We start from the raw sequence: 21288 nt of genomic DNA on the forward strand, positions 1-21288 counted from the left end.
ATTTTTACTGTCGTACAATTTTCTTATCCTTCGCAAATGTTTTTTCCTAACGAAAAACATCATCTTCTTTCCTCATAACTGTCTACATAAATTGATTCCCAAGAAGAGGTTATCACTTCTAAAGAAAACATAGCTACCATATTATCAGTTAAATCTAAGCAATGACTCAATTTCAAAGAAGAAGAAGTAGATAAACTTATTAGAAGGTACTTAAAAAAAAAAAAAGATGCATGAGACTCATCTCCCACAAGACGGATACATGAACTGGATACAAAATAGCCAAAAATAGAGCTCATAATACCTGGGGAGATCCTGGTTGATTTCACAATATTTAAAAGTCAAGGGGAGGGAATTCCCTGGCGATCCAGTGGTTAGGACTTGGTGCTTTCACTGCTGAGGGCTCGGGTTCCATCCCTGGTCAAGGCCCCATAAGCCGTGGGGCACGGCCAAAATTAAAAAAAAAAAAAAAAAAAAAGTTAATGGGCATATAGTTTTTCTTTTAGAGTTCATTTTGTGGAAATATTATACTAGAAAGAATGAAAATATTAACGTTTTCCATTCAGAAAAGTTTAATATATATTAAATAATTATATTTTAAATAAAAATATATATTACTTAATATATATTTAATTTTGGTTTAAGTTTTTCTTCAATTTATTCAACACTGGAAAAAAAGAAAGAAAAGAGAAAAAGAAATATTCAGGTAATTTGCATTGTTTGACTTTAAAAGACAGTTTTAAGTTAGGGATAGAATATTCTTTAATTGGAAGGTAGAGCATGAAAGTCAAGCCAGATAATAAAACATCATGACTTTTGACCACTTAGAAAATTATAGCAAATAAATATGATCTAAAAGGAAATTCAAAAATTCCCAAATGTTGAAAATACATACATTTCCTGACTTAGGGTCCGTCCTGCAATAAGTTAGTACACCCAGATAAGATTAAAAAGTGACAAAAAGCTGAATTTAGAACTGCAAAGTAAATTTATTAAGTGGCTGCCAGTTAAAGTGCCAAATAATGAGTTTAATAAACTGCTTACAGAACCACAAGTTTCAACGGAATTTACACTGCGGCTGACCAGTGGTGGATATATACAAATAGAAGAGTTGATCATCTCAGAGTATTTGAGGGCAAGGAAAATATAGAAAACTCTTTTTTTTTTTTGCAATAAAGTTTATGTCCTTAGAAATAAATTCTACCATAATAAGAACATCTAGACCACAGAAACACATTACCAAAAATGTAGAGACAGCACAGTCTGAATTTCTGCACTTTTCTTTCTTTGTAGTGGCAGCCATATGGGTTTATTAGTCTAAACTCCACGTCCCTGCACAGACACACCAGGGAACCCCAGACACTTGCCATACAAAGAAAACCTCGGAGTGAGCAGAGAATCAGCAGAGCCACTTGACCTGAAGCAAAGCATTCTTAGTTTTGATGCTTCTCTATAAAAGGGACCTCAAAGTCCAAACAGACCACAAAGAGTTAAGAAGATGTCTGCTTCTACCTTAGCAGGTTCAACGATACACTCTGAAACACAAGTAGGAAACACTTCTATTTTAGGGGAAAATGCCAACTGGAAGCCAGGGTAAAAAAATTTCACCCAGAAGAAAGTCCAATTAACAAAACGATCTCCGTTTGCCCCATCTTTCCCTAATTCACAGAAAAAGAATGTGTGTGACTTTTCTTTCAAATCAAACTGAAAAATGTTTAAATGGACAATTTAAAAATGGAAAATCTTATCATGACCTTTTCTAATTCAAGAATAATGACACACACAAATATGCGTAACAAAAACTCAACTGGTGGTTGAAGACAGTCGAGCTACAGGCCAGGACGTGGTCACAAATGGTCGAGTGCAGTGGCCGCCTGAGGTCACAGTCATCAAGCTCACAAGGGATACGTCCTGCGTTCCAAAGCAACAGCTCTGTGTCCGGGAGGGATGGCACATCAGGAACTGGGGTCTGTGTATCACTTTCGGGATGAGAACAATGTGCACATAGATTTGGGTCCCTTGATTCTGACAGTCAAAGGGAATTGGGTATTTCTTCCCCAAAGTTAAGGAAAGAACACTTGAGAAAAATGATTTTCTACGAATTATTCTCTATGTCAGGTTTCTTTCTGTGCAAAAAATTCCATGTATATTGAAGAGCAATTAACCATTTACCAACAGATGAGTTGGAAGCCAATAGACCATTACAAAAAAACCCCGCACTACATTATTAAAATTGTAAGACTATTTTTAAGTTCTCAATAATGGTACTGCACTCAGTGACTAGAGTTTTCATTTTGCGGTACCCCACGCTATACGGAAGCAGGGAAATCAACGTTGCTGGAGGGAGCCATTCTCCCAATTTGCTATTGTTAAAAATGGTCAAGAGTTGCCACATGTTGGGGGCTAATCCTTTAATTTAACGTGCTGCTCAGAGCAACAGTTAAAATTTTGAACAGGTAAACCCGGCTGCTACTCTGTACTCCCGTCCCCAAGGCAGGCGCTCTGTTCCCTCCTGTCCTCGCCTCAGCTGAGCAGCGGTCACAGGTAGGCATGTCCCCACCACCCCAGCCCAGGTGGCAGCAGCCTCGCCCCACAACCAAAGCCTCACAGCGTGCAGTCGAAGGCCCGGGGCTTGCTCAGTCCTGCAGTCAGAGGTTCAGGGCGCCTTGTCTGGGTGATTTTCTGTTTGGGATTTTTTGTTTCCTCTTCCTCTTCAGTTTCACTTTCACAGACATGAACCACCACGCTCGGTGTCGACTCGGTTCCCGCGTGAAGTTCGTATTTCTCTCCTGTGGAGGTAAACAGCAAAGGAAGGGTTCCGTCCCTTGGAACTTCTTGCTCTACTCATATTTTCATTGCTCATTATTGGTTTTTCAATCTTTAAATCCTATTTCAGAGAACTTCATCTTGTCTTGGCATTAGAGAACTGATGCTTTAAGGTTCTTAAAGAGTTTTGGCATTTTAAGACATTAGCTAGTATGGAGTACTGAGGTCTTGGGGGTTAAAATGTAAGTGCTAATTACTGTTCTATGAATAACACAAGTAAATCTGCTCAATTTCATAACGGTTTCTGGTTTTCCCTTGGTAGACACCTGTAAGGTTCCGGGCAGCATCGGCAATCTCGTTACTATAGGACCTCAGAGATCCAAGATAGAGCTCTGATGTCTAAAAACAACAACTAGCCACTTCCCCTCAAAATGCCTTTTGTATCCCCTATAAAAGACACAACGTTATTTTAGGTGGACAACTTGTATGAACAACAACGCCACAGATTTCTTATATTGTTTTAAAGGGATGAGAGAGAGAGAGAAATAAAAGAGAAGGAAAAGAAGAAATGAAAAATAAATACAGGAGAAGAGTCTGGAAGGGATGATATGGTATCACCACCAGTTCCCTGATACACTAGTCAACGTGACGTCTGTCTATTCTGATGGCAACTAATATTCACTAACGACCTGTTATATACTAGAATTTATAGCGGTAAAAACCGCAGTTAGATTAATTATTACATATATATCATGTAATCCTTATAACCACGTTGAAAGGTAGCTATTATGATCCCTATTTTGGATTTTAGAGGAGAAAACAGAGGCTCAGAAAATTGAAGCTAAGTAACTTGCTCAAGTTCACAAAGTTAGCAAATGCTAGAATTTGAACCCAGGTTTTATCCTCCATGCTGATCATGCTGTTACTACTTGGCTAGAACACAAACTGCTGAATACAGTCTTCAATACCAAAGTTTCTTGGGAAAAGAAACAGGAGAGACAGAAGTTTGTTACCTGGTCCCAATTTGGAAACAGCACAGAGTAAATCATAATTTATAACAGGCATCGCGTCTTCCCCCTGCTTCCACCCCACTGGAGGCGACGCAGGAGGGGAGATGAGGAACTGTTTGACCGGCTGGGGGGGCAGTAAATACGATTTGTCCTGTGTTTCGCTGGACATCTGTACCTGCAGGGAGGAAGATGTTCAAAATTTGACTGGACTATTTTTTTCACTTTCATTTTTACATTAACTGTAACATCTCTTGGGAGAACATCTCTTGGGAGAAAATTTTTAAAAATTAAAAATTTCTCTTTAACAGTACATCTCCCAGTGGCTGGGTCAGGGTCTGTGCCTGTCTGGTTCACCACTGAACACTCAGTGCACAGCACAGAGCATTATGTGCTCAATAAAGATTAGTTGAATAGAAAAATAAATTGGTGGAGAGATGAATGAACAATGAATGGTACTAAGCACTGAATCCCAGTTTTAGAAGAGATTAGGTTATACCATCTCCATCAATTCCACCAAGAAAAGTCCAAACATGGGTTTCATTTGGAGTATGAGATGACAAACCCCTTAATTTTTTTTTTTTATTTTGAAAGCTAAGACCAAGGGAAAAAATTCTGTGTTGAAAATAAAACAGTGCCCTTAACACATCATCTAATGCCTTTATTTCACTAATTCTTCCGAGAAGAAATTGGCTTCTCAGAGTCCTATCAATGTAGGATTAGAATAATAAGCATAGCCAATTCTTAGCAACCCACAGGATCCTTTTCAATTCCAAAGTCTAAAACAGTCTTTCTGTATGTGCCGTGCCTCCTCCCTGCTCACCCCTTGGGCTGGGAGCCATTTTCAAAGGGGTGCCTCATCTGAATCACAGCACACGGAAATGATTCCAGAGACTTCTTTCTCACTTCTTCCAAGGATATCCCAGCACGAGTGCCATTCTAGATGCACAGGAGAAAAGTTAATTCACTGGCCTTAAGGTGTTAGGGCTTAACCTTCTCAACCCCAGTTGAGAAAAGCTGCCAGAAAAATGCATTCCTTAAACTGAATAAAAAAGAGGTTGAAACTCTTTTCATGTTTAAGCAAAACAAAGTTAGGACGGCAAATATGCTCAATAAATAAATGTATATATCTGTAAAATAAAGGAAAAAATATTTTTCTCCTTGGGGATTGTTCATATCAAAGACCTCTGGCATAATAATAGAGAAAGTGGAGAACTGACAGTATTTCTGGATGGAGGAAAACAAGTTTAGAGAACACTGCCCTCTGCACCATGAAGTACCTGTGCGAAATACAGCTTCAGCTTCTTCCCATTGAAGTCTGTCTCGTGGAGTTCTATTCGAGCCCGCGCTGCTGCTTCAGGTTTGCTGAAATTTATTCGGACTCTTCTAAAGCTTTTAAACAGCTGAAACGTAACTTGGTCATCATAGATGGTGAAAAGCGCTTCAAATCTCTCCTACAAATTGAGGGGCAGCCAGGCAGAGAGAATGGGGGCGGGGGGAGAAACGACAAACCTTTACCAAGAGGAAATTTAAGTCATTAAACATAATTAATGGGATAGAACTCTTTGCCTTTTTCCCCAAAAAAGCATTTTTTTCTTGTAGGTATACAAGAACAGGTATCCTGTTAGTCATATGCTAAATTCTGCAGTTTGCACTTATTCTAAAAATAACCTTATTAAATATAGTGTAGATTCATATTATAAAATCATACGTAAAGTATTATAAAATAAACGTAAGGTATAAAAATCATAAAAACATTCCCAATTATAGAACAAAAACATTACTATCATTTTGAAGTCCACAGTGTGTCAGAGTTTCTACCCCCATCCTATTCCTTTCCTGCTTCAAAGGAACCATTTTCTGGCATTTTGTGCTTATCTTTCCCTTGCTTTTCTTTATAGTTTTACAACATTTATATGGATCCCTAAATATTGCATCATTTTGCACATATTCCTCTGTAACTTGCTTTTTTTTTTTTTTTGCGGTATGTGGGCCTCTCACTGTTGTGGCCTCTCCCGTTGTGGAGCACAGGCTCCGGACGCGCAGGCTCAGCAGTGATGGCTCACGGGCCCGTCCGCTCCGCGGCATGTGGGATCTTCCCGGACCGGGGCACAAACCCGTGTCCCCTGCATTGGCAGGCGGACTCTCAACCACTGCGCCACCAGGGAAGCCCTGTAACTTGCTTTTTGTTCCTCAGATTCTTCCTTGTTGCTGCGTGTAACTGTGAGCTATCCTTTTCATGACTGTATAGTATTCCATTGTAGAGCCATACCACAATTCCTCTAGTGCTGCTGGAATCTGAACTGCCTCCAGATTTCGCTACTACAGTGCTGCTATGAACATTCTTGGTACTATATGCACGAGTTTCTCTGAAGTGCAATCCCTGGGCCTTAGCACTGGCACATCTTTAACTTTAGTAGATGTTGCCAAATAGTTTTCCAAAGAGCTTATATCAGGTTACTCTCTAAGAGTGAATGTGTGTTCTGGTTGCATCATATCTATGCCAACCTTTTATAAAGACCTTTAAATTTTTATCAGTGTGAAGTAGGGAATATGAAATGGGCTCTAATTTTGGTTATAATTCACGTTTCTCTGAATAATAAAGAGGTTGAACCTCGTTTCATGTTTATTGGCCATTTGGGGCTCCTCTTAATGTGAGGTATTTGTTCATATCTTTTGTCCATTTTTCTATTGGGTTGTCTTTTTTTATTGAGTCAGGGGAGTTCTATAGAGATACTAATTCTTTGTCAATTATAGGTACCATAAATATTAAAATTTGAACATTACTAAATGTATCCACTTTTTCCTTTTGTGTTGTGTCTTGAGAAATCCTTCTGCGCTCTGAGATCACAATGATGTTCTCCCGGATCGTCTTCTCTAAGTTTTATGGTTTTACCTTTCATGTTTAAGTCCTTACTTAACATAAAACAGATGTGTATGAGGTGTCCCCCCCACCCCAGTAACCACCATCTCTTTTTCTATCACTCTAGATTAGACTGTATTTTTTAGCATTTTGTATAAATGTACTTTTGGTCTGTGTGTGGGGAGGTCCAGGTTTTTTCCCTGAGCATAATCATTTTGAGATTCATATTACTGGGTTCTCTTTTGTGGTCCTTCTTATTGTCAAGTAGAATTCCACTGTAAGGATGTTTACCCATGTACCTGCTGATGGACATTTGGGCTGTTTCTAGTTTTGAACTATTAGGTATTAGGCTGCTATGAACATTCATGTACACATTTTGGGTAGATATATGATTTTATTTCTTTTGGGTAAATACCTAAGAGTAGAATGGCTGAACTGTATGACAAGTATATGATCAACTTTTCAGAAACTGATTTTCAAAGTGATTGTACCATTTTACATTTACACCAACAGTGTATAAGAGTTCTAGCTGCTCCACATTCTCACCAACGTTTGGTATAGTCAGTCTTCTTAACTTCAGCCATTGTACTGGGATACAGTATTATCTCACTGTAGTTTTAATTCACACTTCCCTAATGACAACTGATACTGAGTATCTTTTCCTAAGTTTATTTGCCATCTCTATAATTTCTCGGGTCAAGTGTCTATTCAAATCTTTTCCCACTTTTAACTTGGGCTATCCTTCTTATTAAGTTGTAAGAGTTCTTTTATGTATTCTATATAGAAGCCCTTTGTCAAGTCTATGTCTTTCAAATATTGTCCTTGCTTTCCTTTTTCATTTTGAAAGAGTATCTTTTGAAAAGCAAGTTTTTGTTTTGTTTTGTTTTTGGATGAAGGGTTGACTCCGTGTGTTGACTTAAAAAAAAACCTTTGGGGCTTCCCTGGTGGTGCAGTGGTTGAGAGTCCGCCTGCCGATGCAGGGGACACGGGTTCGTGCCCCGGTCCGGGAAGATCCCACATGCCGCGGAGCACCTGGGCCCGTGAGCCATGGCCGCTGGGCCTGCGCGTCTGGAGCCTGTGCTCCGCAATGGGAGAGGCCACAGCAGTGAGAGGCCCGCGTACCACAAAAAAAAAACAAAAAACAAAAACCTTTGTGCTTTTTCAGGGAGATCAGCTCGGTGCTTTGTGACCAACTAGAGGGATGGGACAGGGAGGACGGGAGAGAGGGAGACGCAAGAGGGAAGAGATATGGGGATATATGTATATGTATAGCTGATTCACTTTGTTATGAAGCAGAAACTAACACACGATGGTAAAGCAATTATACTCCAATAAAGATGTTAAAAAAACTGTATCAAGTATAAACGCACATAAGTATTAAAAATAAAGACAATAAATAACTTAAAAAACCTTTATGCTTTTTGTGTCATATTTAGGAAATCTCAGCCATACCCAAGGTCACTAAGATTTTTTCCTATGCTTTCTTGTAGACGTTTTATAGCTTAGTTCTTAGGTTTAGGCCTATGATCCACTTCAAGTTAATTTTTGTATGTGAGACAAGCGTCAAAGTTCATTTTTTATCCCATACGGCTATCCCTTTGTTCCAGCATCCATTGTTGAAATGATTATCCTTTCCCCTGTGCACTGAAAACTATAAGACATAGTTGAAAGAAATTAAAGACCCATGTAAGTGGAGATATATAATCCTTTCTCCTTGGGGAATCACCTTTCTGACACTATTGGCTCTCTCCATGTATGTTTATTCACTTTTCATTAATTCCTGCTCTTTATTCTTTTCTTTGAGTTTTTTTCCTATCACTTTAAGATGGATGCTTACTCCATTAGTTTTTCAACTTTTCTCATTTTTAATATAAGCATTTTAAAAATATACATTTCTAAGTATTATTTTAGCTGTCCCCACAAGTTTTAATATATATTATTTTCACTATCATTTGATTCTAAATACTTTAGTCTAATTTCCATTATGGTTCTTCCTTGTCTCATGAATTGTTTAGATGTTTCTTAAATTTCAAATAAGTTTCAGGGGAGTTCAGGTTCAGCTTGAACTTCACATCCAGCCCCAGGCTTCTATTGGAGTAGAGAGAACTGCCTGTAGATGGTCCGATGGCCCCCAGTCAGGGACAATGTCATCCACATGGTGGTATCTTTCCTGTGACTTCAGTGACCGAGCACTGGCTTTGATGAACAAGTACAAAACCCACCTCTGCATTTGCAAGGGGGACATGAGTACACACCATCCATTCCTGAGGCTCTCTGCTCACTGGCCTTTAGCATGGGTAAAACACTCCTTTTTGCATCCAGAAAGAGAGACTTTTCACTTCTTCAAACATGAGACCACAAAAGGAAGACCTAAGGAGGAATTCACAGCCTGGACAGATCACTTCAGCAAGGTCTTATGGCTTCTACCAGCCACTTACCTTCTGAGCACAGAACTCTGGAGCTTGGCTGTCTGTGTTTAACTCCTGGCTCCATTATACATCTGTGTGACCTTGGGCGAGTTACTCACTTTTGCTGTGCCTACAGTTTCCTTATCCATTAACTGAGGATAGTAAAAGTACTCACTTCATTGGGTTATTGGTGATAGAAAGAGAGACCATTTAAAGGTCTTAGAACAATACATAGGGAGTATTATCACTATTATTAACAGAAATAGGTAGAGCTCTTGCAATAATCCATTTGCCATTCTGTGGTCACATAAATAGCTGTTCTACTGTGTGATGTGGATTCCCCAGGAAGGAGGTAAATACACAGCGATGACAGGGTGAACTAGATAGCAGGTACCACGGAGGTCGCCAGTGGAAAATTAAAACCTGCCCTTCCTGACAGTCCTTTAGTGTAATTCAGATGCATCGAGCTGATGGAGCAGTCACCTAGGAGACATGCCCTCCCAGGAGTCTCGGTTGCAGTGGGTGATACAGTGAACCACTAATTAACAGAATCAGTGTCCATCTTCCCAGGATTCTTCTGAACTTGACCTATGACCCTGACCCCTTGAAGCAGAGGACACTGCTTCTCTGTTATGACACTGAGGACTCTGCATTACTCTGCTATGAACTTTGACTTGAACTGAGGGAGAGGATAGCAGGGTTTTTTTTTTTTTATTGTAGCGATAAATTGAATTGTACATACTGAAAAAATACACTATTTCCATGCCAGTGGCTTTTAATCTTCCTTATTAATTTTGTCTTTTTGTTTTGTTTTCTATTTCATAAAGTCAACTGTTTGGTGATGGCCTTGGAGTTGCTTACTATGTATGTATTCATGGCGCCAAGCTTGCACAGAATGAAAAGCCACTTAAAACAAATGGAAACGGCTGATATGAAGCTATCACAGTATGCATGAAAATGTGGAGGAGCAAGACACGATTCCTCTTCGTCAAGGTCAGTTACGTACAAAGACCAAGAAACATTTCATTCTCGGGCTTGTCCATGTGCTTAAGGATCGGCAGTAACTTGAGCTCTGTTCCATTTCTTTGGTCTCCACCTAGATCTTTGTGTGTACGTGTCTTGATAAATTCTTTCTCACTGTTCATCCACTCACTCATTCAATGAGGCCAGGTACTATCTTAGATATTGAGGCTAAAACAAGGAACAATGTTGACTGTGTGATTTATTCCAGGGTAGACGTTCATTTCCTTTCCGGTGGTGTTTTCTTTATGGACATTAGAGAATGAAGGTGATTTTTCAAGTTAGGGACCCATCTTTCCAAAGACATGTAAACTTGAAAGAATGTCAGAAACAAGTCTGAGAAGGAAGTGTATTATTTGTTCCTTTAAAAAGAATAAGGCATCCTTCCTCTTCCTGAACATTCGGTTCAGAAGCCTTCAGGTGTAGCCAAGTGAGGTTGGGGTGTCCATGCTGATGGGGAGCCTGGAGCAGGGTGTCAGATACAGGTGGGTTAAGGGGGGCAGACACCAGGGAGGGAGGGAGGCCCAGCATGGGGTGTGGGAGCCCAACAAGGATGAGGACCGTGTGCCCACATAGGGGTAGCCCAACACAGGGTGCTGAAGCTCAGTGGGGTGAGGTGGATGTCCATGCAGGAAGACTGCCCAGAGCAGGGCAAGAGGGAAGGTATCCAGCAAAGGGGCAGGCTGATGGCGTGAGAAGGCCGAGGAGGGGACCTGCTCAGGAAGGCAATCCAGCCTGGAGCTCGGAGCCCAAGTGGGTAGGGATATGTCTGTAGGAGGCCAGCACAGGACACTGGATCCCGAGCAGGGTAAGGAGGGCACCCACGGGAGTATCAGAACCCAGGTGGGGTGAAGGGGACTTTTCTGTGGTGGGTCTGGGTGCAGGGTGGGACCTGACACGGGGTGTTGGAACACAGGTGGGTGTCCACATGGGAAAGGGGGTGGGTGGTGATTTAATTTAAGGTGATACAGAAGAAGTGATTGAATAAGTAACTATAATAAGATAATGGAAGCTAGTTATCTCTCTGTCAGAGAAAGGAGTTACAGATTTGAAAAGGGAGAAAACTAGAAACAACTCTTTAGTGTTGGACTGGAGCTGGAAGTATACGTGTAAACACAGGTATGTATGCAAATATGTTCATTTGCACATAGTTCCCATCTCTGTGCCAGAGGCCTAGGAACAGTGAGACTCCGAGAGCACCCGGCACACACAGCTAACTCCTATCTCGGTTCCTAAATATGACTGTTCTCCATTGAAAGGAATCAGGGCTCCTCAGAGGAATGGCTGACTCCAGCACTGGGGCAGGGAGAGTACAAGATAATTCTGCAATAGTTTGTTATGCTAGAAAGTTTAAAGAGGTACCCAAAGAGTGATGGGCACATGTCAAAAAGACACAGAGACCACCTGGAAGGGACAAGTGCTGGCCAAACCTGGGACGAAAAGTGAGCATAAAATCGTGACAGTAACAGATTATAACCAATGAATGAAATAGGAAATCACGAATCTTGCTGATATGAGTAAATATGTTTAAAACTTGACGGGGATACAGGATATTTACTTTCATAGTAACTCCCACAAAGTACTTATTAATTACAAGGAAAAAAAGAATAACTCGACAGTGCAGAAACCTGGGAGACACTGTCTTAATCAACGGCTCAAAGTGAATTTCATCGGTAACAGGACAAATTAAAGATGGATGTGAGAAGAGGACAGCATCGCTTCTGTGATGGTCCTGCCAAAGGTGCACAACCTGATGGACCCTGAAGAAACAGTTTTCAGCCAAACCCAAACTGAGAGCTGGGCTACAAAACGACCAGCCTGCGTCTCCTAGAGTGTGAGCATCCTGAAAGGCAGGGAGGACTAGGAATTGCTTCAGACTGAAAGAGACTAAAGAGACCTGACAACTGAATGCACTGCGTGATAAGGGACTGGATTTTTGATGTTGTTGTCGTTATAAAGGACATTACTGGAACCACCGCAAATTTGAGTAGGGTCGGAGAATTAGAACAATGTAATGTATCAGTGTCGATTTCCTGAATTTTGTTTTTTCTCTTAGAATGCCCTTGTTTGTAGCAAATACAAATTAAAAAATTGTGGGTGATGGCCACCATTGCTGGCAACTTACTCTTAAAATGGTTTGGGGAAAAAAATCCTTTGTACACCCAAACCAGTAAAAATATTTCAATACGCACTGCCAATATACTTTATTTATTTATCTACTTTTAAATTTATATACATACACACATACCCATACACACACATATTATGGACATGTTGTGCTATTCCAATATAATATGCCCTATAAAACTTATAAAAATAGAAATGTAAATCAGATAAGAAAATAAAACAAACAGAAAAGACATGGTTACTGAAATTAATTTAGGAGGGCTCAACATAAACGCTGGCGAGTGCTGGTACCCTGACCTTGTAGATAATCTTCCCAGTTTTTTATTCATCACATATTTAATGCACAGCAAGGCTCAAAAGCTGGGCTCTGTGACAGGCAGTATAGAGGTGACACGTGCCTATTCCGAGCTCGCTCACTCCTGAATTATCCCACCCTCCCCCATGGGAGCACCCTGCTTTGGAGAGATTAGGAACACATACACATGGGTAATCTAGATGTTTCTTAGAACCCAAGGACCTTAAATCCTACCTTGATTTGGGGACCGGCAGATCTTTTCCAACTGAAATTGAGATTACTGGGGAAAAAAAGCTTCAATGCAGTTATTTGTTTTGAGAAAGATTAAAAAAAAAAATTATAAGGCATTTCAACTATATACACACATGAGAGAAAAGTTATTTAAATTATGTTAGGGGACTTCCCTGGTGGTCCAGTGGGTAAGACTCTGTACTGCTAATGCAGGGGTCCCGGGTTTGATCCCTGGTCGGGGAACTAGATCCCTCATGCCGCAACTAAGAAGTCCACATGCCGCAACTAAGAAGCCCGCATGCTGCAACAAAGATCCCGTGTGCCGCAACTGAGACCCAGAGCAGCCTAAATAAATAAATATTTAAAAAATTATGTTAGGATAAATCTCAATTAAATTATAGGAAGTATTAAATATTATACTGGTTCTTTCTCATTATTCGGTGACTTCAAACGTCACTTCTTCAGACAGGCCTTCCCCAACCACTCTAGTTAAAAACTGTCACCCATCAAGTCACTCTCTACCCCTCCACTATTTTATTTTCTTCACAGCAATACTTGTTATTATCTGAACTTCTGATTCACTTGTTTGCACGTTAAATATATTTATCTCCTTAATGTTCCATCAGGGCTGGAGAGTCACTGTGTTCACCGCTGTCTCCCCAGAACTTTAACTGTGGCTGGCACAATGCTCAATAAACACTTACTGAATACACAAACCAAGATCGAATGTGGAATCTGTAAACCAATTGTCTCTAAGAACATGACAGCTAACCTGACTATTCAGTGATCTCTTAATATGGCCGATAATTAGGATACCTAACTAAATGATCTAAGATCCTTTTTAACTCTTGTTTTTGAGACAAAGTATTTACAATGGAAGCTACAAATATAATTGAAGATAACTAAAGATAGCTTCTTCATTTCAAAATCTCATATTTGTAATTTCCTAAATGTCATATATATGATGCGGTGGTCTGAGGACCCAGCACTAGTCCATGAACTTCGCTACTGGTCCACAACAAGGTTTGGCATAGAAATTGAGAGAAAGGGTCTAGGAACATTTTAGCAAGTTTACACTGCTGTGACATTCTTATTGCATTTTACAAATCTGTGACAGTTTGGAGGAAAAACCTGGTCCTTCACTAAGCGATAAATTTGAGAAGCATTCATCTACAGTTTATGCAAAAGTGTGTTAAAAAGGAATAAAAATGTTAACTACCAGACTGGCAAAAACTTTCAATTCTGAAAATATAAAGCATTGGTGATGCTATGGAACAATGGGAACTCTTCTACATGGCTGGTAGGAATGCAAACAGGTACAACTTTAGAGACTATCTGACAGTTTCCACTAAGATGGTGAAAATACGCAACCTGACAAGCCAGCAACATCATTCCTGCTTATATACCCCGAGGAGACCCCCCACCCTCACCCTCACATATACAGGACACATACAGAACATTTACAACATCACTGTTGCAATAACAACATCTCAAAAATAACCTAAATGTCCAACATTAGAATGGGTAAATAAAGAATGGTATATTTGTAAAACAGGACAGTATACAGCAAGCGACACTGAACACATATCTCAACATGGATTAATCTTACAAATATAGGGGACTTCTCTGGTGGCGCAGTGGTTAAGAATCCTCCTGCCAATGCAGGGGACATGGGTTTGATCCCTGGTCTGGGAAGATCCTACATGCCGTGGAGCAACTAAGCCCGTGCACCACAACTACTGGGCCTGCGCTCTAGAGCTCGCGAGCCACAACTACTGAAACCCACGCGCCTAGAGCCCGTGCTCCGCAACAAGAGAAGCCACCGCATTGAGAAGCCCATGTACTGCAACGAAGAGTAGCCCCCGCGCACCACAGCTAGAGACAGCCCGTGCGTGGCAACGAAGACCCAATACAGCCAAAAATTTATTAATTAATTTAAAAAAACACAAAACTTTGCAGGTCAAAAGAGAGAGGCATGGTATTTATAAAAAAATCTTACAAATATAACATGGAGAAAAACATATAATTACGCCATTTATAGAAAATTTTAAATTATGTAAAATTCTATGTATTCCATTAGTGTTATAGTTTTCAGCATACAGATCCTGCACATATTTTGTTGGATTTATCTTTAAGTATTTCATGGTGCTACTGCAGTGTTTTTTAAGTTTCAATTTCCAAATGTTTACTGCTAGTATAGAGACATGTAGTTGATATTGTATATTGACCCTGTATCCTACAACCTTCTTAAACTCACTTATTAGTTCTAAGAGTTTTTATGTAGATTCCTTTCTAAATAGACAATCTTGTCAACTGAAAATAGAGCAAAATTTAAAAATAGTATACATACATACACACAGTATTAGGCTGAACCAGAAGAAACGCCAATACAGGTATCCACCACTTTCTGAAAGTTTGCTTTATGCTGCTTTGCTTTTACAAAAGACCGACTTTAGTACCTGTTTTCACTAACTGAAAGAAATCCAAAGAGGATGTTTCCCTTTTACAAAAAAAAGGCGAAAATCGCATTCAGCATCTGTTTCACAGCAGCTGTTATAGAGGCAGTGCACACCACAAGCGGTGAGAGTGGCACCACCAAGCTCCATCCCGGGGAACTATCCTTAGCATCTCAGCATCTCAAGCCACCTTAGCTTTGAACTGTGTCTGTGAGCATCTGTGCTCTACCTTGATTTATTCTGTGCATCCTTTGGTAAGATGCGTCCTAAGGAATTGCTTCTTAATTTTATACCATTTCAGCTTACAAAAGGTTTTGTAGAAACACTCTACTTTTGGAGAAAGGGGGAAACCTGTATTTGACCATTTTGGCCTACAGATACACCAATTTCATACGGTTAAACTTAATAAAAAGTTAAAATTGCATGGGAAATGATAAACATGGAGTTCAGGACAACGCTTATCTCTGGGAGAAGACAAAAGGAGTTCAATTTATTAGTAAAATTTTATTTGCTAAATTGGGTGGGCACGTGGTTTTTCTTTATATTAGTCTTTATCCTTTCTGCACAAGCTAAAAATTGCCCCTTTTTTGAGAGCCTGAGACAGTGCCTTTACACAGGAGGAATAACCAAACTTGGAAGTTATTCACCTGTGTCTTCCCTGGGCTCCTTGTGAAAGCAGAGGCCGAGGCAAGGGCACACACAAGGAGCTTGTTTTGGGAAGTGACCTCATGTGACAAGGTGGGAACAGGGAAGAAGGGAAAGCCCGTCCTCCTTCTGTCCAGGTGTGTTACCAAGCTGGTCACCTCTGAGCAACTGGGGCTTGATCCTGCTAGGAGCACTCTGAGGAACCAGAATCCAAGGAAGTGGTGGCTGGAGAGTAGAGGAGAAGGGACGTATTCACTGGCTTCAGCCCCCCACTGGTCTAGGATTGCCCTGTGAGATGTTAATTAACTCCCTCACACTGCAACGTCTGCACCTGCATCAATACGGACAAGCATCTGTGCACAGTCAGCAGAGAAACACTGGGACAAAGAGTAAGATATCCACAGTGCCACGGAGGCCAGCTGCTGTGGGGTTACACCTGCACACAGGTGAGTACGCTCACAACAGCTGGATTGAAAACGTGGGCCGAAAGCATGCAAAGTGGGGCAAAAAAGGTGCCCATACATACGTAGTACACATACATATGTACATATTATATATATATTATATATGTATAAAAGCACGTTACAAAGAATGATAAAGTCAAGAAAAAGGGGGGGTTGCATTTTTTTTGTGGTAAAATATACAAAACACAAAATTTACCATTTTAACCATTTTTAAGTGTACAATTCAGTGGCATTAAGTATATTCACACTGCTGTACATAACCACTATCCATCTCCAGAACTTCTCATCATCCCAAATTGAAACTCTGTAGCCATTAAGCTGTAACTCCCAATTCCCCACTTCTCACAGCCCATGGCAACCACCATTCTACTTTCTGTCTCATGTAAGTAGAATCATACAATATTTATCCTCTTGTGTCTGTCTGGCTTATTTCACTTAGCATAACGTCTTTCAAGGTTCATCCACAGCATCAGAATTTCATTCGTTTTTAAGTCTGGATAATAGTCCATTGTATGTATACGCTGCATTTTGTTTATTAACAATAGGCAAATAGGCAAAAAGTGGAAACAACTCAAATGTCTATCAACGGATAACGTTGATAGACATTTGAGTTGTTTCCACTTTTTGCCTATTGTGAATAATACTGCTGTGAACATTGGTGTACAAATATCTGTTGGAGTCCCTGCTTTCTTTTGTGTATATACCCAGAAGCAAAATCATTGGATCATATGGTAATTCTATGCTTAATTCTTTGAAGAGCTGCCATACCATTTTCCACAGCAGTCACACCATTTTATGTTCCCGCCAGCAATGCACAAAAGGTTCCAATTTCTCCATATCCTTGTCAATAATGGGTGTGAAGTATCTCATTGTGAATTTGATTTGTATTTCCCTAATTATTCATGATGTTGAGCATCTTTTCATGTACTTATTGGCCATTTATACACCTTTGGAGAAATGTCTATTCAACTCTTTTGCCCATTTTTCAATTAGTTGTATATACCCCATTTGGTTTTTGTTGTTGAATTTTAGGAGTTCTTTATATATTCTGGGGACTAATCCCTTATCAGATATACGATTTGAAAATATTCTCTGCACACGTTTTAAATTCTGATAAAGTCCAATTTATCTATTTTTTCTATTGTTGTCTGTGCTTTTGGTGTCCTATCTGAGAAATTAATGCCAAATCCAATGTCAAGAAGCTTTCCCTCTATGTTTCCTTCTAAGAGTTTACAGTTTTAGCTCTTACATTTAGGTCTTTGATCTATTTGGAATTAATTTTTGTATATGGTGTAAGGTAAGGGTCCAACCTCATTCTTTTGCATGTGGATATCCAGTTTTCCCAGCATTATTTGTTGAAAAGACTGTCCTTTCCCCGTTGAATGGTCTTGGTATCCTTGCTGAAAATCATTTGACCATATATGCAAGGATTCATTTCTGGACTCTCTGTTCTATTCAGTTGGTTAATATGTCTATCTTTATACTAGTACCATACTGTTTTTTTTAAATTGAGATATAATTGACAAGTAAGCACCACACTGCTTTGATTACTACAGCTTTGTATTAAGTTTTAAAATCAGCAAGTGTGAGTCCTCCAACGTTGTTCTTTTTCAAAATTGTTTTGGTTATTTGGGGGTCTCTTGAGAGTCTATGAATTTTAGGATGAGTTTTTCTATTTCTGCAGGAAACATCTTTGGGATTTTGATAGGGATTGCACCAAATCCATAGACTGTTTTAGGCAGTACTGACATCTTAACAATATTAAGTATTCCAGTCCACGGATATGAATATCTTTCCATTTATTTGTGTTGTCTTTAATTTCCTTCAGCAATGTTTTGTAGTTTTCAGTGTACAACTGAAAAATGGGTTCTAAAGCACGCTCAATTACTCTGTTACTCTGAAACTACTGTATGAGACTTGGCTAGGATTTCTTCCAGCTCTAAACTTCTATGATTCTCTAGTGTTTAATCTAGCCTTGAAGTTAATTAAATTTTTACTAATTCTTGGCCAGAATGGCACTACAGATTCAATTGAACAAATATTTACTGAAACCATATTATGTTCCAGGCACTGTTAAAAATACAGTTCACTTTAACATTCTTCCTTTGAATCCCCTTTTTCAATTCTCAAGTTTAAAACAAATCACTTTCCTCAAAAGATTCATTTCTCCTGGATTGAAGGTTGTATTAGAACACTCAACAATTGATTAGGTCTAAAAACCAGAGACTCAGGGTATTTCAGTTAACTTCCAGATATCATTTATTTTTCTTAAGTAATATTTTCTATTCTTTAAATGGAGGGTATAGAAACCAAATGCTCGACAGAAAGATTATATTATGAATATGATTATACAGACCACAGAAGAATTTGCGCCAGTGTATCTGAAATCACAATTTCAGATTAAATCTTCTACATACTACTTAACCTCACTCAGCTTATAAGTCTGTTTCTCTACCACAGCTCTGTATCACTAATCCTCCACAAATATCTTACATAATCCATTCATTCAACAAACATTTAACAGGTGTTGCCCCGTACTGGGAACTGTATTAGATGCTAAGTGTCACTGATCGAAAAGCAGGACCAGGAGAGCAAGTAGAGATGTCTTAATATACCCCAACCATCGTCATTAGAAAAATAAATCAAATGTCGTATGGTGAGTAGGTCAGTGGAAACAGTTTCATGTGTGAAGGGTAGTGCTTTGCGAAGAGACTAATCCAATAGCCACATGCATTTCTTTATAAAGTCAGTCCTACCAGAACGCTGCTTCGCATCAACATTTACTGAGTCCCCTCAGATACTCAGACCTAAATCAGAAAGGAGAATCACTCCAGTTTCTCCCATCATAAAAACCTAAATTGCATTTTGAAGACCTCTCATGTTCAAACCAGAAGGCTGCTCAATTTTTCCTTATTTTAAGAAAGGGAAAATTGGGGTTAAAAATGTCAAGTTAATAAAATCACACGGAACAAATTCCAATCTGTTACAGAAAAATTAGGTACTAAACCTGCAGTGCTCCAGATGGAGCCGCTGATTAGCTGAGCACATGTATAAAAACTAGCAACCGTGCTGCTGCAGAAACAGAAATGACGAGATAAGCCTTTTCCTCGGTTTATTTTTCTTACAGTTTCCCATATTCTTTACTCTTCCTCCCCCACCTCATGCAATTTTCAACAAAAACTGATGAAAATGTAGAGCCCAAATCCAGCAATCTAAAATGAAGATTCACCTTCACATGACAATGGCCCCTGTGTTACTCAGTCCACCATTCAGAAGAGGGTAGAAGCGCATTCCAACAATTATAAAATTATCAAGACAAAAACCTTTTCAAACCTGGAGAAAAAACTAAAATTCTTTTGAAAATAAAACATTTAATTGCAATCAGAATTATTTTGTCCAAAATCCATCAGAAGTGGTTTTTGTTTTGCTTTGCTTTTTGCACGTATGTGGATGACCTGCACAAACAGGTTATTCCAGAAGAAACTAAAGCAAAATAAGACACTGATAGTGAGAAGCAAACTATAAAGAAAACATTTGATTCTCCTTACACTTTATATCCAATTAATGATCCATATATAATTTTATTATATCAACATTTTATATTCTGCAGCTTCAGATATTATCATGAAGGTTTTTATATCAAATTTCCTATGAGTTGTAATGTGAACTGTATGTAATGTGAAGTCCACTGAACTGCTGCTAGAATTTCTGGTGATATGATTTCCAATATAAATTTAGGTTAGATACAACGTCAAATGGTTTTAAAGTTGAAAACCAACCAGAATTCATCACTTCGGCAAGTTAAACAAACCCCTAGGCTATAGTAAAAAAAGAAAAACTTGGGACAGATAAGATTGTGAGGTTTCTTGAAAAATTCTTACGAATTTTAAGATAAACTAGTAATACATGTGGTTTCTCACAACAACAAAGTCAATGTAATTATTTATTACATGAAAATTTAGAGCTCTTAAAACGTATGAGAAAACTAGGAAGAATGATTTCAAAATGTCTACACTGTGACTGAACTTGGGAAAGAAAATAGCATTTGTAAATGTAAACAAACCCAAACGGTAAAAATCTGGTGGCTGCCACCCTCTCCCTCTCCCCTTCCAGGTCTCCTGTACCTCTAGGCTGGTTTCCACAAGCGCACCCCAACGGGCCCTGCTTTTGGCTCTCCTGCCACCACTCTGCCCTTTACAGGTTGTGGCTGACCTTCCCAATGTGTAATTCTGACTGCCACTCCTTTGCTCAGAGGCTACTGGCCACAGAAGGGCAAGCTCCTTGAGTCTGCAGGATGCCTCACACTCACCTTTCCAGCCCAACTGCTCTTGACGTTGGCTACACCTCACCTCAGCGCCAGCCACACAGAACTGCTCACTGCTCCCTGCAGTAAGCGGTCCACGCTCTCCTGATTCAGCTCTTTTGCTCATTCTGTTCCCTCTGGCTGGAACTGCCTTTCCCTTCCCTGCTAAACTCCTACCCAACTTACACAGCTCCTCTGCAATGCAACTCCCCGTAAGCTCTTTTATTCCAGCTGGCTGTGATCCTACTCCTCTGTTACCTCAGTACTTTCAAGTGTCTCTAAAGGCACGAGTATTCTATCTTACATCAAATTACTGATCATCTCCACTGCAGCACTGTAAACTCTCTGTGGCAGAAGCTGTTTAAATTCCCTGAAGCAACTGGTACAGTGCCTTACACACTGGAGCACTCAAGTATGTACTGAGTCAAACTGTATCAAGTTCTGCTCCATGAGAGTCACTGGAAGGAAAATACTTAGAGGGCATAGATAGCAAATTAAAAGGATCGTGATAGGATTTTTAAACGAAGTCTTAGAACATGCAAAATTCATACCAGTGGCAGAAATATTTTACTTTTGTATGACTAAGATCCACAAGCTTTTGTGAGGTCACGACGGAACCAAAAGCGCACATACAATCTCTTTTTCCAGTTAAATAATGAATGAACTAAAGAAGAGTAACCTTTTAAAAAAATAAACTCAATCATTT

General features: G+C 39.5%; 1 protein-coding gene and 1 non-coding gene across 7 annotated transcripts in view; one reads left to right on the plus strand and one right to left on the minus strand.

Annotated features, from left to right (window-relative positions):
* Positions 1–966: 966 nt before the first annotated feature.
* Positions 967–21288, minus strand: part of RCAN3 (regulator of calcineurin 3) — a 28809-nt gene continuing 8487 nt past the window's right edge. For 3 of the 6 annotated variants that reach the window (XM_027109715.1, XM_027109713.1, XM_027109714.1), the window contains 3 exons: positions 5051–5224; positions 3777–3948; positions 967–2786 (listed from right to left, as the gene is read on the minus strand). In XM_027109715.1, the coding sequence (XP_026965516.1) occupies positions 2602–2786; positions 3777–3948; positions 5051–5224 (531 nt within the window). In that variant the 3' untranslated portion in view covers positions 967–2601. Of the gene's footprint in view, positions 2787–3776; positions 3949–4593; positions 4710–5050; positions 5225–12717; positions 12764–21288 lie in introns of those variants that run through there. The other 3 variants (XM_027109716.1, XM_027109717.1, XM_027109718.1) reach the window with 3 other exon arrangements.
* On the plus strand, positions 12885–12957 carry TRNAS-GCU (transfer RNA serine (anticodon GCU)). The gene has a single exon. It is a non-coding gene; the product is annotated as a tRNA-Ser (tRNA).

Source organism: Aethalodelphis obliquidens, unplaced genomic scaffold (genome assembly GCF_003676395.1).
Source record: "Aethalodelphis obliquidens isolate GAN/ISIS:26980383/991018 unplaced genomic scaffold, ASM367639v1 scaffold9, whole genome shotgun sequence".
NCBI lineage: Eukaryota > Metazoa > Chordata > Mammalia > Artiodactyla > Delphinidae > Aethalodelphis > Aethalodelphis obliquidens.